The sequence below is a fragment of the Chelonoidis abingdonii genome, chromosome 2 (assembly GCF_003597395.2).
Source record: "Chelonoidis abingdonii isolate Lonesome George chromosome 2, CheloAbing_2.0, whole genome shotgun sequence".
NCBI classification, from domain to species: domain Eukaryota; kingdom Metazoa; phylum Chordata; order Testudines; family Testudinidae; genus Chelonoidis; species Chelonoidis abingdonii.
In genome coordinates this window covers 38,741,891-38,759,286 of record NC_133770.1, presented here as the reverse complement: position 1 = coordinate 38,759,286, position 17,396 = coordinate 38,741,891, and the positions used below count along the sequence as shown (strand labels likewise).

The 17,396-nt window shown below is 40.0% G+C and overlaps 1 protein-coding gene across 2 annotated transcripts in view; it reads left to right on the top strand.

The window, feature by feature from the left end:
• Positions 1 to 17,253, top strand: part of ARMC3 (armadillo repeat containing 3) — an 87,931-nt gene extending 70,678 nt beyond the window's left edge. For both annotated transcript variants that reach the window (XM_032775657.2, XM_032775656.2), the window contains 4 exons: positions 742 to 837; positions 4,276 to 4,479; positions 9,853 to 10,015; positions 13,584 to 17,253. In XM_032775657.2, the coding sequence (XP_032631548.1) occupies positions 742 to 837; positions 4,276 to 4,479; positions 9,853 to 10,015; positions 13,584 to 13,793 (673 nt within the window). In that variant the 3' untranslated portion in view covers positions 13,794 to 17,253. The remainder of the gene's footprint in view (positions 1 to 741; positions 838 to 4,275; positions 4,480 to 9,852; positions 10,016 to 13,583) is intronic.
• Positions 17,254 to 17,396: the final 143 nt, after the last annotated feature.

Genomic DNA, 17,396 nt, shown 5'->3' with positions numbered 1-17,396 from the left:
AGTTGCAAGGCTGGTGTGGGAAGGGACTCTGTCCTCTATGCTCCATTGCTATTACCTATATTGCTTTGAACACACAGCTCTGATAAATGATAAGTGTAGCACAGACTCTGTGTCAGCCAAAAGAAGCAACTGCTTACTGACCCTCTCCCCTCTTTGACTTTGAATGCTGCCTCCCCTCCCTGGTGAAAGGTAGAGGTTTTATACAATGCTGACAAGGAACAGAGCTATCCTTTCTGGTTCCTCTTTGCTGTGAGGAAGGAGAGAGAGGAACCATAGTCACAACTCAGGGATTAGAAGCTTCAGTTTGTCATCTGAAGCTTGCTACTTCCCAAAGACCAGGAAGATGCACCTGCATCCTGCTTGCCTGCTAAGGTTGAGATACCTCATGTATATGTGGGAGGTGCCTTGTCTGTACATGCAGTTCAAAATAGCTGAGGCACCTTTGTCCAGATGACTTCCTGCAGCACTGCATGGATTGTGGGAACAGAGAGGAATAGATGTTGGTAGGGAATACATGGAATGAGAAGACATTGGAAAGGGGTAAAGGTTATGGAGGAATATTTCCAGTTTTTTTCTTGGGGATCATTCACAAATCATGGCTCCCCTACGCTCTGTATAAGAATTTTATTTCTAGAGATGGTGATGCTTATTGTTGCCTATGTGCTGCTTTGTGTGTGTGTGTAAATTGAAATTTACTGTAAGAAAGTAAAGAGGATTTGGGAAATTACTTTGTAATTTCAGTAGTGCAGTGGTATCTCCTGTTGAGGAAAAACAAGAATCTTCTGGACGATCTCCCTCTTCACTCAGCAAAAGCAGCACTAGAGAGAAAGGCTCAAGGTATTATAATTTGGATAAAGTATTTTAATTTTAGAGTTAAAATGCAAACTATTGACAGATACTAAATATTGAAAGCTAAGGACCTGATTCTCAGGTCTGGTTGAGCTCTGCTTGGTGCAGAACCCTAGGTAGGGCTCAAAGATGACTGTACCTCCATGAGGAAGAAAAATCTATTCGTATACAGCTCTTTAATCTAGCAGACAAAGATATAACAAGATCCAAAGACTGGGAGCTGAAGCTAGACAAATCCAGACTAAAAATAAGGCAGACATTTTTAACAGTGGGGGTAATTAACCATTGGGACAGCTTAATTAGAGAGGTGGTGAATTTTCTAGCGCTTGAATGATTGTGTTTCTAAATGATTTGCTCTATCTCACCCAGACGTTATGGGCTTGATGCAGGAACTACTGAGTGAAAATGTATGGTCTCTGCTGTACAAAAGGTCAGACTAGATTATCAGAATGGTCCATTCTGGCCTTAAAATTTATGAGGAGGGCTACCAGTTAATACCATAATTCTTAATAAGGCAAAAGAAAAGTATTCAAAGCTTCCTGGAGACAGGAGTTCTTGAATAAGGCTACTGGTACACGGACGATTATTCTGTACAGTGCATTCTATCCCAAAAATATAGAAATTTGATAATTTTCACAACTTTATTAATAATTCTAACAGTATAAAATAATGAGGGTCTGTCCTGAGTCCATAATGAGGGTCTGTCCTGAAGGTCTGTCCTGAGTCCTGTGTTTTTTTTAATTGTTTCTGCTTTTTCTACAAAAGTCCCTGGGATAGTGGGAATTTAAAAAGTAAGCCAGAATTGCTCACTTGCTGGAGTTATTAGAGATAGGGAAAATTAGTATGTTTGGCTGGATTTCAGAGTTTTTGCTTCTAATTAAGTTGAATTATGAGTAACTAGCCTTTGAGATGGAAGTTCAAGTTATGTATCTCTCAGATCTCAAACTCTTTGAAGAAAGGCTTGATGGTTACAAGATGTGGGGTCTGTTGTATTTTTGTAAGTAAAGAAAGTGTTCTACAATATCTAGTAGTGCCTGTTGAAACTATATGTATGAAGTCTGGAATTTTGTAATCTGGAATTTTATACAGTTGACATATCAGGTTATTTTTTCTCCTCTTGATGATTTAGTAGGCTTCTGATGGGCAGTTTTGTCTAAAAGTGCTCATACTGCCTGTAAAGGTGTTAAATGTGTGTTCGTGACACTTCTGGAAATATGTTTGGATGACATATCCAGTAACATATCGATTTTTATAGTTGCCACATAGAAAAGTATATAAATTTCACAAGTTTATGTGCTCTAAACTAATGTTTAGTTTACATTTTTACTAGAATCTTGTGAGTGCCATTCATGATCATATGCATTTCTCAAATCATAAGCTCCAGTGAAGAATCCAAATGTGCAGTGAATAATCACATAGACTTCTTATGAAATCTTAATACCACATGTCATATAGCAGTTGAGGTTTGTAGCAGCTTGCTTTGTATTACCTGCTCAACTATTTTGTTGATTCCCTGTTCATTTGAAGTCACAGACTTCTTTCAAGTGAAAACTTTACAGGACTCATAGGTGTTGTTTTGTTTTTTAAACTACCAACAGTGTATGGAACCAAATTCTGTTTAGTTACAAAAATGCTTCAAAAATGTGCTTACACATGTGTTATAGACAGGGCCAGCCTTAGGAAAAATGGCAGCCTGGGCAAACTTGTATTTTGGTTCCCCGTCCAATCACTCTTGGCCCCTATGGTCTCCCTGGGCTTTCCCTTCTCCCCATCACCTCTGGATCCCGCTGCCTCCCCCAATGTTTAATTTGTATTGAAAGAGATCCCAGAGGCTAGAGCTCAGCCCTAGCACAGAGCTGGCAGGGCAGCCTGATATTGGCAGCTGCTGGCCGGGCACCCAGCTTTGAACGCAATGCCACCACCTGCATCAGCACAGAAGTAAGGGTGGCATGGTATATGGTGTATTGCCACCTTTCTGCGCTGCTGTTGTGGCTTGTGGTGCCTGATGCTCAGCATGTGGCTCAAGACGGGCTTTGCGCTGTCACATGGAGACTGCATCTTGCCAGAGCCTATGGCCCTCCTGGCTCACCCAGGGTGCAATTTCAGATTTGACATGGAGGGTGAGGAAAGGAAAGTTTAACCATGATTCCAGGGACTACTTAGGCACCTGAAAACTCTAAGGTTTTTGCAGATAATAACTTAGGAATTAGCTGACAGGAGCACTGTATCTAATTGTTACATAAAGAAAGAAAAAATATAGAAACTTCAATTAAAGTCACATTTAAAATGTATATGTAAATTTAGAACAATCAGGAGATAATACAGCAAGATATTCCCAATCCCAGGCCTTGAGGTATCAGTTCTAGAGCTTTAACACAGATATCAGAAACACACATTTGATACTTTGTACGCTATCTTTATTAGAGATACATAAAAATAAATAAAATCTGCTTAAAATCTGTGTTACTGCCATTATCTACTCTATTTTAGTCAATTGTTTTTCACTAAAAACCTTATTTTAACATATGTGATTAAGGTTTTTTCCCCTCTTTTACTAAGAAAGGGAATTTATTTTTCTAACTGTTTTGGCATTTATGTTTACTGATCACAATCATGTACATGACTCACTAACATTTGACTCCATCATTGCTATTGGTATCATAGTTGAAACTGCATTTATTTTCATGCTAATTTTAAGTTATTTTACAGATATAACTAAAAATACAATCTGAAAATAAACAACCTTCATCTGCCCAGTGTCTAAAGTTATGTATTTAGCTAATGTTTTTTAAACTGGCACTGCTAAGCTTAGTCCAAGCTGAAGTTACATTCTAGAAGGATACTATTATTTGATTGTACCACTTTAAATAATGAGTGACAAAGCCCAGTAAGATAATAAAAGTAATAATGATAATTACTCCAGCCAGGACAGGTTGAGCATTTGAGAACTCAGTACTCAAAGAATTAAATGTAAGCATAAGAGAGAAATAAAATTATGAAATGCACAAACCAGTCAAAAAAGTAAAATAACAGCACTTTGAAATAATAAAATTACAGAGAACATATGTGCATTGCAGGAAGTACCAACAAGTAACAACAACATAAGTATATGTTGACGGGTGAATGTGAAAGAGACAGCATGTCTGAGCTGGGGGACTGTGTGAGCTGGGGGACTGTGTGAGCGACTGCATGTTGCCCCTTCAAGAGAGTGGCACTCACCAGTCTGAAGGAAAGCTCCTTCAGCCACAGCACCATTCAGAATCAGACAAGAAAATGGAGGCATTCAGAATCAGACAAGAAAACTTCCCAGGCTCCTCCCGCCAAAATTGGGTTTCTGGCTGTGTCCCTATACAGAGCCATGCAGCTGGAATTTGGCTTAGAGAGATTACCTCATTCTAAATAAACATCCGTTATTTTCTATTTAAGAAAAGGGAAAGGAAAAAAAGAAGAAGATAAACCAAAAGAAGAAGAAGAGTTGCAAACAATGCCTAAAGTCCAGCAGGAAGTAATTCTTGAAAAATTACTGTGGCTGCCACCATTTGACTCCATTTTACTGGATTACATTATTGATGCTTCCAAAATAATTCTACCATTAACTACTACGAAGGAACAGGTTGTAGCACTTGCACTGTGAGTACTGTATTGTGTCTGAAACAAAGTACAAATAAGTAGTATTGAGTGGGAAACACTTTTTCCACCCCAGGAAAATGTTTGAGAATTTGAAAGTTTTCCCAACCCAAATTGGGACAAAATGTCAAATAATTTTTGTGAACCAGCAATCTGAAAAAAAAATTCAGTTTGGGTCAATTGAGATGTTTAATGTCAGTGATTTCAAGAAGTTTCTTTTAGATTTCGCCCTTTTTTATTTTATTTTTTTTTTACTATAATTAGCTTAAATTTCTGGATATAATGTTGTATCAAGCCAAAGAAATTGAATTTTTCATTTTGAAAATGTCAAAATGAGCTTCTGCCAGGGTCTTACCCCTCTCTACAGCCCCCATGACCCAGAATGGTTCAGAGGAGCCCCCAACCTGTCTGGGAAAACTGGGACCCAGGTGGTGCTTGTCCTCCCCCAACATGCGGCCTGGCTATGTCTACACTTAGGCCTGGTTCACAGTAAAAAGTTAGGTTGACCCAACTATGTCTCTCAGTGATGTGAAAAATCCACACCCCTGAGCAACACAGTTAAGCCATCCCCAACTCCATTGTGTAGACAGCACTAGGTGAACAAAAGAATTCTTCCATCATCTCAGCTGCTGCCTCTTGGGGAGTTGGATTATCTGTGGTGATGGGAGAACCTCTCCCATCGACACAGGTAGTGTCTACACAGAAGCACTATAGCAGCACAGCTGCAGCACTGCGGCTGTGATTCTATAGCCGATTAAGTGTAGATATACCCTCAGGCAGTAAGGACTCTGACCAGACATGGGGAACTTGGGCTGTACCCAGCTGAAGGCTGGAGGGAAGACTTTTGCGTTTAGTTTTGAACTTTAAGTTAAGAAATCTGAAAGATGGCTGTTGTGAATGGACTGGAAAAATCCTGTGTGGAGTTTGTTGGGTGGTCCAAAAAAGGAAACTAAGATGAAGGACTGCATGCAGGGCTGCCCTGAGACCCCCAGAGGGTGCTGTGAGGTAGCTGCTCATCTACACTGATGTTTGCCACCATCACATAGGGCATTGCCATAATAAACATGATTATGTTTATGATACTGTTATTAATAATAATAGTACCAGTACATCACATTGCATTATGTGTTACAGGAGATCAATATCAGTGTGTGGCTCAATAGTTACATTGATTGCAGTGTTATGTTTGACTAATATTAACCATTCCAGGCTATAATCATGGCCACACTAGGTTGAATCCTTACCTCTAAACAGTCTGCTTACTTTCATCTTCTTCCCAGCTTACCCTTTAGTATTTTACCAGTTCCCTGGCTGGTTTCTGAGGCCAGCTATTTTGGTACCAGACCCTCCTTAGTCTTGCAAACTTGTTTATTTAGTTACTCCTCCCTTTTAATGATGTAATCTACAGTGGTCTGAGAAATGATTCTCCAGATGATTACGAAGTTTGTCAAGACATGTATTCATCTCTGTTTATTCAACTATGTATAAATCAGGCTCCAGCCTGAGCCCAAACATCTGCACCGCAGTTTTAGAATCCTATAGCCCAAGCCCGCAAGTCAGAGTCAGCTGAGTTGGGTGTTTAATTGCAGTGTAGATATATCCTATGTATGATTCTTCCTCGTTGCAGTGCTCAGGAATTCTTCTGGCAGGGCAACAGACAATTGAAGACCTCCCCTTTGAGGGATGTGCTTGTTTTAGTCTAAGACAGATGAAGCTTTGCATACTCTGAAGGATGCAAGAGTGGCCTCTGTACTCCAGGGATGAAGAGGACAAACTACCATCCTCAGTGCCAGCCTAGACAGCAGTATTACCCCGTCCATCAGGTTGACAAATCTAAGAGGAGCAAAGGTCACAGACGAGAAAGCTGATGGCTTCTCCTTCCTTGATCTCTTCATCTACACATCCTCAGGCCTCAGAGCAGCCAATTTGACACATATGTCAAGGATAGCATATTACTCCACCTGGATCTCACTTGCTCTTTCCTGCCTTTCCGGGATAGGTTATCCCATTTCTCACATGCCTGGCAGTCCATCACCTCAGACAAATGTATGCTAAGCATGGTGGAACTGGGATATACCCTGCATTTCCTTTCTATCCCTTTCTCCCATGCCCCTATCAGGGAACCCTCTCACAAGACAACAAGTGCACACCCTATGGTCTATGATAGCCATAGAGGAGGTTCCCTTTCTGTACCAAGGCAGTGGGGATTATTCTCATTATATTCTAATACCCAAGGCCAAAGGGGGTCTCAGACCCATCCTAGACTTTTGGAAGCTGACCAAATACATCAAGAAGATAATATTCTGGATGGTGTCCGTGGCTGTGATTATCGCCCCCTTAGATCCAGAGAGTGATATGCTGTCTTTAAATTACAGGATGCCTGCTTCCGTGTGGCGATCCATCCTGGCCACAGGAAATTTCTAAGGTTCATGGTAGGAGATTATCATTATCAATTCCCTGCCCTACCATTCAAACCTTCATTGTCACAGAGGGGTTTTACCAAGTCCAGAATGTTCAGTGGAGGTCCAGAATTTTCTCCTTAATAGCAGAAAACCTTCCCACAAAAGCTACTTACCTGAGCAGTTGGAAGCATTTCATCATCTGAACAACCTCCCACAATGTATTCCCAATTCAGACTAAAATTCAAACAATTCTGGACTGCCTTTTGCACCTTAAGGAGTCAAGTCTATCCCACAGCTCCACTAGAGTGTGTCTGCCATCTCAGCTTTTCACTATTGCATAAAGGGCCAGGCCGTTTTCTTGGAAGGTCTAGATAAATTGTTTCCATCTTTCAAGGTCCCAAACTTTCTTGGGATTTGAATCTGGTGTTGTGTGCATTTTGGACCCTCCTTTTGAACTTTAAGCATTGTGCTTGCTTCTACACCAATCACCTAAAGTAGCCTTCTTAGTGGCCATCACCTTCGGAAGGAGGAGGAGAGGACAGAACGCATAGGTCACTGATCTGCCATACAGTTTTCTACCAGGACAAGGTTCAGCTTAGACCACACCCTAAGTTTCTCTTAAAGGTGGCATCTGATTTCTGATTTCCGCTTGAATCAGTCTATCTTCCTGCCAGTTTTCTTCCCAAAGCCGCATATTCAGAAGGATGAGAAAGGGCTCCATGCCTTCAGTTTTCACTGAGCATTTTCTTTTTACCTAAATAAGACAAAGCCCTTTCAATTTTTTTCACAGCTCTTTGTTTCCTATGCAGAGCACATGAGAGGACAACCAATCACAACTTAGAAACTCTTGAAATAGAGCACATTGTTATGCAGCTGGTGATCTGCTGCCAAAGGGATAATGCCTCCTGACAAGTGCCCAGCACACTCGACTAGAGCATGTTCAATCTCAGTAGCATTTGTGACACATGGCCCCATTGTGGACACCTGCAAGGCAGCAGCATGGTCTTCCATTCACACATTCACCAGACGTTATGTACTGTCTGCTATATTAAAGAAAGATGCAAATATAGGTAAAGCGGTCCTACCAATGAGACTCTGAGCCCCATCACCTGGGATGACAACTTGGAAGTCACATACAGGATAATGGACACAGAACAACAAGAAGAAAAAATAGTTACTGAGCTTCTTGTAAATGTAGTTCTTTGAGATGTGTTGCACATGGCCATTATGTGATCCACCCTCCTTTCCCAACACATCAGAGTCTCCCATCAGCTTCCAGTGGGGCAGCTCCACTCTTTATACCCTCTCTTTGGAGCATGAGGAGCTCACCTAGGGGTGGGGCCCCCCGTATGTGTACTGCCAGGGAAGATTCTCTGGCACTAGTGCACTGGATGCACACACATTTACCGTGCAATGGACATATACAACACATCTCAAAGAACAGCAGTTATGCAAAGATGAGTAACTGGTTTTCTCATCCTTCTCCTCACTTTTTCTCTTTGAGGAGTCTACTATTACAGCTGATGCAAGAAATTTCCAGATCTTGTGTTCACCGAAGGTACCAGGTCTTTGCACTCTCTACCTGCTCATAAACACCCTCCAGCCACTGTCTGGCACTTAGCAAAACTTTGGTTGCATGGAGTCACTTTAAAGCAAGGTGCATAATTATGATATCAGATTAACCTTTCTATGGTTATGATAGAGAGAATTCCATTCTGAACTTTTATTCTTAGGTACCTGTAAGTTTTGCAAAAATACCTCTACCTGAAATTTCTCATGATTGGTTTCATCCCAGAAGTGAATGTTTGTGGAAAATTTTATTAAAATCTGTTCAGTTATTTTTGAAATAACTGGATATGAAGGGGGCAAGAGTAAGAGAAGGGAAGCATTTTTCTGTTGTAAATATAACTTATTTTTTTAATTTTGTGCTTGGAAACTCAAAAAAAGATTCAATTTTCTCTATTCAAAAATTTCTCTGTTTCTTTGTGTAAAATGTTGTAGTCCACAGCTTATTGCATTTTTGTTTATATCACACTTGAATAGGCACAAGCAACCAATGAAATTGCAGAATTTTTTTAGCATGGAAGGAGTACTCCATAAAAAATTGTAAAGCCACTATCCTATCCTATGTACTACCTTTAAATTCTTCCTTAAAACCCACCTCTGCTGTGCCTTTAATGTGCCATTGAATTTCATAGGACTTAAGGACATGCCTAAAGTAATACGTGTATGTAAGTGCTTTGATGAACAGGGATGGACTTGCTGAATCAGGGTTTAATGCCTTGGTGTGTGCACTATCACATTAATTGCATAGGCATTTTTGACCTTGGGTTTCCTTGGTTTGGTCATTATTTTTTATACATAAATTATAAAATACAAATCAATGCAATTGCAAATGTTGGCCCTGGTTCAAGAAAGCAGATAAACACATGCATAACTTTAAATTTAATTGGGTTGCTTTCATAAATCAGTGGTCATTAGCTGTGACCTTATTTTTCTCATTTCATATTCTAATGTCTTTGATATAGTTTACTTAAAACAAATGGTAGTGCTGAGAATTATAGCAAATAGCACAAATGATTCTATTAACTTCAAAGATGAATCCTAGCTACTGAACTACTTTATCATTAATTTTATGTAATTTTTGCTGGTTCTCTTTTGATAATTGGTATTGTGTTGCTCACCTCCAATGATCTGCATTATCATTTTAATTTATCTAATGGTGAGCATACTTCCAGCACCAGTAACTGAACAATAAAACTAAGTATCAGAGGGGTAGCCATGTTAGTATGGATCAAAGAGTCCTGTGGCACCTTATAGACTATAAAACTAAAGCATAGATAACAAAGGTAATACACTTGTATATGTCATATAGATATTGTTTGTATTTACACAGCTTTGTCATTATACCATTAAGCATCATAAGTATGAAAGAAGTTACAGATTTAATTGATTTTGGTGTACCTTAAAACAGGTTTGTTGCAGATAAGATGGGTGGCCCAATTGAAAGAGACAAATTACATGAGTTCAGCTGGGAACTTCATATAAGTGAAATCGAATTTGAACTGAAATGCAATGTCGTACCTATTGGGAAAATCAAGAAAGGGACTTTCTACCACAGGGCTTTGCTTTTCAAGGTATATTAGCATTTACTTTACTGATCTAAAAATGCTGATGGACTTACAATTCTTTATTTTTGTTAAAGGGATAGAACAAACTACAGTACCTTAGCTTCAATAAATCCTTGTAGTGTTATATTGCTGTTTATTTGTGTATATATTTAAGTCATTTACCATTTGGCAAATATATGATTTCCTTTTGAATGAAAGCCAGTATAGCTTCTTTCTGAAAACATACTTGTTGTTATAAGCATCATTGAACATGTCTTAAGTGATGTCAGCAGAATGCTTGATATAAGGCAAAAAGCCAAAATGTTTGATTGTGAATCAAAATATGTTCCCTTTTCTGTAAACTGTAAAGCACTAAATTATGCAGTGCTCATTATTTTTCATGCTGCAAATGTAAAATGGTTGCAACAATAACTTCTAGATGGTGCTCATGTGTAATACCTTATGATAGGACATAGGCGCTTTCCTTACACAGTCACAGAACACTTGACAATGTCATGTGCTGTTGGGCAAATATTCATTTTTCCAGTATGAGCTAAGTGAGTGTGCACATAAATAATTCCTACATTAACTGTAATAAAATAGCTAATTGAGCAGATAAATTGTCCTGTGGAAAGTACCCTGTCATTAAAGAGCAGTATCATTTATATTTAATACTTGATGTTGTATCTTACAGTGTAGAAAAGTTTAGGCTCAAATTCTGATACCAGTGAATAGCTCACGAGTTTGACAGTTCCTTGGGGGAACACTAGGCTGGAGTATCTTCAGTATCCCCCTGCAATTGCCTCTATCTGTTACTACTACCATCCCTCCCATTGGGGGAATGGCTAGTGGAATCAAACAGCCACCCCCAACAAACCTCCACCGTACAACCACATCATGGGTAGGTCTACACTGCCACTGGGAGTGTGCCTCCCAGCCGAAGAGACAGATATGTGCTAGCTTGAAGCGACCTAAAGTGCTAAAAATAGCACTGTAGACATTGTGGAAGAGTTAGTGGCATGGACTAGCCACCCAAGTACAAGCCCTCCTGATCCCCTGGGTCCGAACTTGGGTGGCTAACTTGTGCTGCCACCCATTTTACAACGTTCACACTGCTATATTTAGCAATCTAGCTCAAGCACAGCTAGTGTGCATCTGTTTACCAAAGCTAGGAGCACACTCCTAGCTGCAGTGTAGATATATCCACAGAGTCGGGCTCTGTGGCATTCAGAATATACACCACCTGCGGGTGCCCCCCAAATTTTACTCCTTCCTGCATAGTTAGAAATGGGAACTTGATCCTATTGCAAAAAGGAATTTCCCAGCTTTCCAGTGGATCCTACAACACGTGCTTTGACACCTGAAATACTTGATATTTTGGACTTCAAAAATTACCTGAAGTAGGTTTCTCATACATAATAATGTGATTTTAAAGGGTTCTAAATTTTATATTTTACATTTTTCTTTTTCCTGTGCAGTCTGTATGTGCATTTATGGTCTCAAGAGAGTCTGGCTTTACTGGATGAGGGATATGAAAAATAGTCCCAGTACAATTTTTTAAGAACTCTGAAACTAGTTCTCAACCTCTTCCACATGGGACCCCCCTCTCCCATATAACCAGGAGCTCTCTCCTTCAGCAATATGGGAAGGATAGGGTCCCCCCAGGTTGAGAACACCTCTAAACGAGTATTTTTGTTTATATTTTGGCTCTTTTAAAAATATGTAGCATAAACAAACTAAATAATGGCATGTTGTAAAGATTGTACTAGCACTTGTTTGATGGGATAATTCATGAGCAACCTCCAAGGTATACTGCTTTATATGATGCATCCCACAGTAGAGCAGCTTCTGCCTCCCTTCTGCTGCACCACATACACATGTGCTAGGCCTCAAGATCAGAGCAACAGCTGGCTAACGAGGGTGCAGGAAGGAGAAAGAGACTCTCCTTGGGTAGCACTGGGCTCTCTGATCCTTTCTCTCTTTCTCCATCTCCCTCCAAGATGCAGAGAGAGCATCCCAGGAAGGGAACCCAGAAGTAGTATTTCTGAGGAGGAAAATGGAGGACTGAAGTAGAATAGACTAGAGCAGGCTGAGCTGCTATGTTTTTCGCAGGACTGAGGGAGGAGGAAGTGGAGCAGACAATGAGTTGCTGGTCTCCTCACAGGCTGCTAGGCTCCAATCTGTCTTCTTCCTTGCTCCACGTGAAAAATGTTATGACGCAGTCTCCCCCTTCCTCTCCTGCAAAACCTAAGGCTCTGGGGCAGCCAAGCTCCCTTTTGCTGCTCGTTGGAGGAGAGGGTCAGAGAGGAGCAGGGGCCCAGAGCAGCTTGACTGCCGACCCAGGTTCAAGATGCACAAGTCATGAGAATCCTGCTGCCATCTGTAACAAATTACAAACCTGATTTATTTCATTCACACAATGAGGAAACATCCTTTGGAAGAATTTTTATACTTAAAAATTTATAATTAGTCTTGGTGGAATTCAATTTTTATTTATAATTTTGACATAATATGAATGTTAATTTACAAGCAATTTTTTTCAATTTTTATCAGTTTAAATTTTAAGAGGTGTGTGAATTTTGGACAGGGGGTTGTCAGATAATAATTACTTAAAGTAGACATTCTTAAAATTAACTTGTGGTATGAAACACGGGGGAGGAGGCGGACTGCTCCCAATGGCTTACCTAAATGGCACCCCTACTCCTGCTCCACTTATGCTGGTATAACAACATATTTTAGACCCATTAAGGTGGGACTCTAAGTTCTCAAGCAGCATTTTTCTTTCTTTGCCTATCTGCATATTTACATTATTATCAGTGGAAATACTTTTTCATTGGTTTGTGTGTGTGAGGTGATATTGATGTTTGCCGACAATTACCAATAAAAATTCAATCCTCCAAGCCTAATTACAATATGTCGATTATAGTGTAATGTACAACAAAACTCAGGTGTTTCACATTCCAGTCATCTGTCACACATTGCAGTGGCTTGTATCATACACTGGTTGGTCTGAATGTTGAGAGATAAGCTTATGAGTGATGTTGCAATCACAAACCCATACCAGTTAAACTTTTATATCAAACATCATCATATGTTCCATGTTGTATGCATATGCAGAGCATACATATATATCTTTATTTATACAGGTAGAATATCTTAGGGTGTTGTAATTCAAAAACAGCTCCTCCAATATTTTCTAAATTTGTTGAAAAGACTCTGTCTTGGGACCACACGTGCCCCCTTCAATTTGACACCTGGAGGAGTGACTTATAACACAAAATGAGTCAGTTCTTGAAAAGAATTATAATAACTATATATCACTGCCGTTCTTCTAGAATATGATGGAAATCACATTTTAAAAATGCAGTTTCCCTCCAGGACCTACAGTGAACATTTACAGTTTGAAGACCCCTGCAGGGAATCCAGAAAAATCTTCTTTACCAAGTCTCCTTTAGGAAGGCTCTGCATCTTTCAACTGTTCTCTTGTTTAAGCATTTCCGTGACCCAATGGTGCATTTCACAAACCAAACGTATTGTGCTACCTTTCAGAAACTAGTGATGACTTTCATTAACTCCCTTTTGTTTTCTTTCATAGGTTGTAGCAGACAGAATTGGCATTGGCTGTAGTTTAGTTCGTGGAGAATACGGCAGAGCTTGGAATGAAGTTAAATTAGTTGACGATTCTCCTCAAGGAATAACTGGGCTTCTACTTCCTCCTCAAACGTATATTGTAGATCTAATGTTCCAGCCAGGCTGCTTAATGAAGCAAGGAAGTTCAGAGGCAGATCATTACCTACGTATTTAATCCTAGTGTCAGATCTCTTCAAAAAGAAAGTATTTTTAAAGAGATGTCATTAATACATTTGTATGATACATAAAGATTTGTGGGCCCAACTTTCAAACTTTGATGCTGAAATTAAAGCACCTATTCCAACATTAAGTAGTCTAAAGAAGCACTTCAGTTCCTAAATACCCATTTTAGGTGTCTACTCTAAATCCTTGTTTGTGATCCAGAATGTGAATTTAGGCATCTCATTTTAGGTATCTGAGTTTGATATGTTAGACATTTTATTAATTTTATTTGATGCTGTATTATAGAATAAAATGTGGAGATCCAGACTGTCAATATTGATGGGCATAATATTTGACTGTGCATTATCATTTTCTTTCAGTAAATGTGTTTAGAGTATTTAAGAACTAAAGGGTCGGTTCTCTTTTCCTTTGGCTTTCTCATCTTCCATTGACGTTAATGGGAGTACACAACGTGAGGAGAATACAAAGCTAATGAAATAATTAGACATGGTTAAACCAATTTATAATATCTTTTTTGTTAAAATAAGCAGAGTATTAAGAATTGTCTTAGGCTTTGTCTATACCAGCAGTTTTGTCGGCAAAACTTTTGTCGGTCGGGGTGTGAAAAAACACACCCCTGACCGACATAAGTTTCACTGACAAAAGCTTTGTGAGCGGGAGAGCATCTCCCTCGCCCTATGCCCCAACTCTACAGATATGTGGTGTGATTTCATGGTGGGCTGTTTGGTAATATTTTCTCTTCTTTGGTTGTAAAGAGAAACAAAATGCAAGTCATTTGAAGTAAAAAATGAAAAATACTTTTCTAGACACGTAGTAAACACTTGACAAGTAGATACTCAGCAAAACAAATTATGGATAACAGACAACTTTGTACACTGTACTTTGACAAGATTTCTGTCAAAAATGTCATTTGTGTGCAGTTGTTTTGGAGGCAGATTTTCTGTCATGTGTTTAGTTTTATATGAACTGAATTCTGTTGCTTGAAAACTAAATCACCAGGAAGAAATGCCCTTGGCTAGCAAAAATTGACAACAAACCACGTGCAAGTTCAAAGTTGACTCAATATCAACAGGGTAAGTGAAGTTCCATAGAAGCATTCAAGGTGAACTTTACTTTGAGCTTTTCCTTTACAGCGTTTAACTAAATATAACTCTCTGGGTATTTGAAAAAAAAAATCATTGCTTTCTCTTGACTATGCAGGCACTCTTCCAGCTAGGTCGTCAAACCCAGTCAATCATGGACTGCCTTGGCTGCCTGGAATCCACGCAATTCACAACTGCAGGTTGAGTGATACAGCCTCTATACCTAGACTCCATAGATGGTATATGGAATAGAAATGAGATATTAATGGAAAAAATAATCCAAAATTCAGAAGATGGAGAGTAGTCCACAGTACTTAGTATCTTGGGGGTGTCAGAGACACAAAAGCTACAGGACTCCTCCTTGAGCTTGTGCAGAGTGAAGAAGAGGCCATGGCTAAGGCTATGATTTTTTCACTGAAGTCACAGAATACGTGACTTTCAGCAACCTCTGTAAATTCACCACTGTTCTCTGGAAGCTGCAGGGTCTCCATGACCATGTGTGCTGGGGGCCTCCTGGAGTTTCCAGCCACCGTGTGCAGCGGGAGCACAGCTCCTGGCTGCCACAGGCCGCAGGGGCCCCCAGCAACTCCCAGTGGACATGGGCAGAGGGGGACCCCTGGATCTCCAAGCTGCCGCAGGTGGCAGGGGCCCCCTGCAGCTCCGGGCCACCGCAGATGGTGGGGGCCCCCTGCAGCTCCTGGTTGACACGGGAGGCAGGAGACCTGAGAACTCCAAGCTGCCACAGGCGGCAGGGGTATCCCGAAGCTCCGAGCCAGAGGACCCTGGAGCTCCAAGCCCCCACAGGTGATGGGGGGCCCCCAGAGCTTGGAGCGGCCCCCGCAGCTGCCCAACCTCTGCAGGTGGTGTGGACTCACCCTGCAGCTGGGCTCCCCATTTTGTCACAGATATTTTTTGTGAAAGTCAGGGACAGGTCACAGGCTTCTGTGAATTTTTCTTTATTGCTCGTGACCTGTCCCTGACTTTTACTAAAAGTATCCATGACAAAATCATAGCCTTAGCCATGGCTAATGCATGTACCACTATTGAAATAGAAGACAAAGCTTTTGCTAGAGCCATGTCCCCCTGTGATACCAGTCAAACATTTGGAAGTCAACAAATATCCTGGCCAATCAAAAAGTTAGTACATTTAATAGGAGATATTAACCTCCTTTCCTAAGTTACAGGGCCTATTTTGGCCTCTTGAAAAATTTCTTTTGAGATTTTAACAACTCAAGTAATTAATAAAAATCTATCTCCAGCCCTGATTTTCATCAGAATAAACATTTTACTTTGTAGCAAAGTGGAAATAAATTGAGAGGGGACCATGAGAAAAAAGTGTCATTCTGGGACATAACACAAAGTCACACACAGAAACCGTCTATTAATTTTTACTGCAAGGAATTTTGTTTTAGATTTAGACATGAGTAATATATGTTCAATATGGAATACAGCTGCATATGGTGAGAAATTAGACTATACTGATAGGAGCTGGGATGTAATTCCACAATTCTAACTGATTTGAGTAGTCAGAGTAGTACACTGAAGTCAATGGAGCTGCACATGTGAGTATGGGTTGCAGTGATGCTGTTTGTCTATAAATTGTGAAGTGTTGCTCCATGCTTACAAGTTCTCATGCTGGTGGAAAGGCCCATTAAAGTCAATGCTGTTCTCTGTGGGTAGTTTCAGGTGTGGGATTGTGGTTCAGGGCCACCTCTGGATTAGTTAACATTGTAATAATACATTGGCCTGGGAAATGCAGTCTTGGTAACTGCTCATCACTGGATGATGAACATTTGCACTTTGGGTAGGCTTGCTTTTGGTGGTGAATCTGATGCCTTTTGAAAGGTGATATGGCAATTGAATCTTCTGTTTTTTCCCTAGAGCAGGTGCAGAGAATGTACAATTTACTCCCAGCAGCAGTGCAAACAGGCCCACATGGGCCCACCAATATCTTTCACCCAGATCTGGAGAAACATTCAGGATAACTGAAGTGTGTTTTATCTTTGCGTGACCAGGGAACAGGTGCTATACAAATGAAAGAGTTAACACTTTTCAAGTAGTCTCTAATTACACCAGTAATGATACAGTATGGCAATGACTGAAGTGTGACAATATGTCACTCTCCCAAGTTGTATATTCACTTGCATCTCTTTATATTGCTGGTTATTGATACACCTAGAGAAATCCCAGGCTTAAGATATTCCAGTTAATTTTATGTTCTTTTCCTTTTATTGCTGTAGTCCAGTGGTTCTTAACTTTTACTGCAGCCTGCACCCCTTTGGTTCTCAAAATATGTCCTCGTACCCCATAAACCTAAAAAATATGTACTCACACCTCTTAAACCTAGATATATTTTTGTTTGTATATTACAGTAATCATTAAAAAAAATTATGTTAATAAATACATAGGTTTGATGACACAAAGTAGTTATACTTACATGCCTGTGCTTAATTTGTGTTTTCGATGATTTACCTTCTTAAAATATCTGGCATGTCTCGCACCCCCAGAAAGGG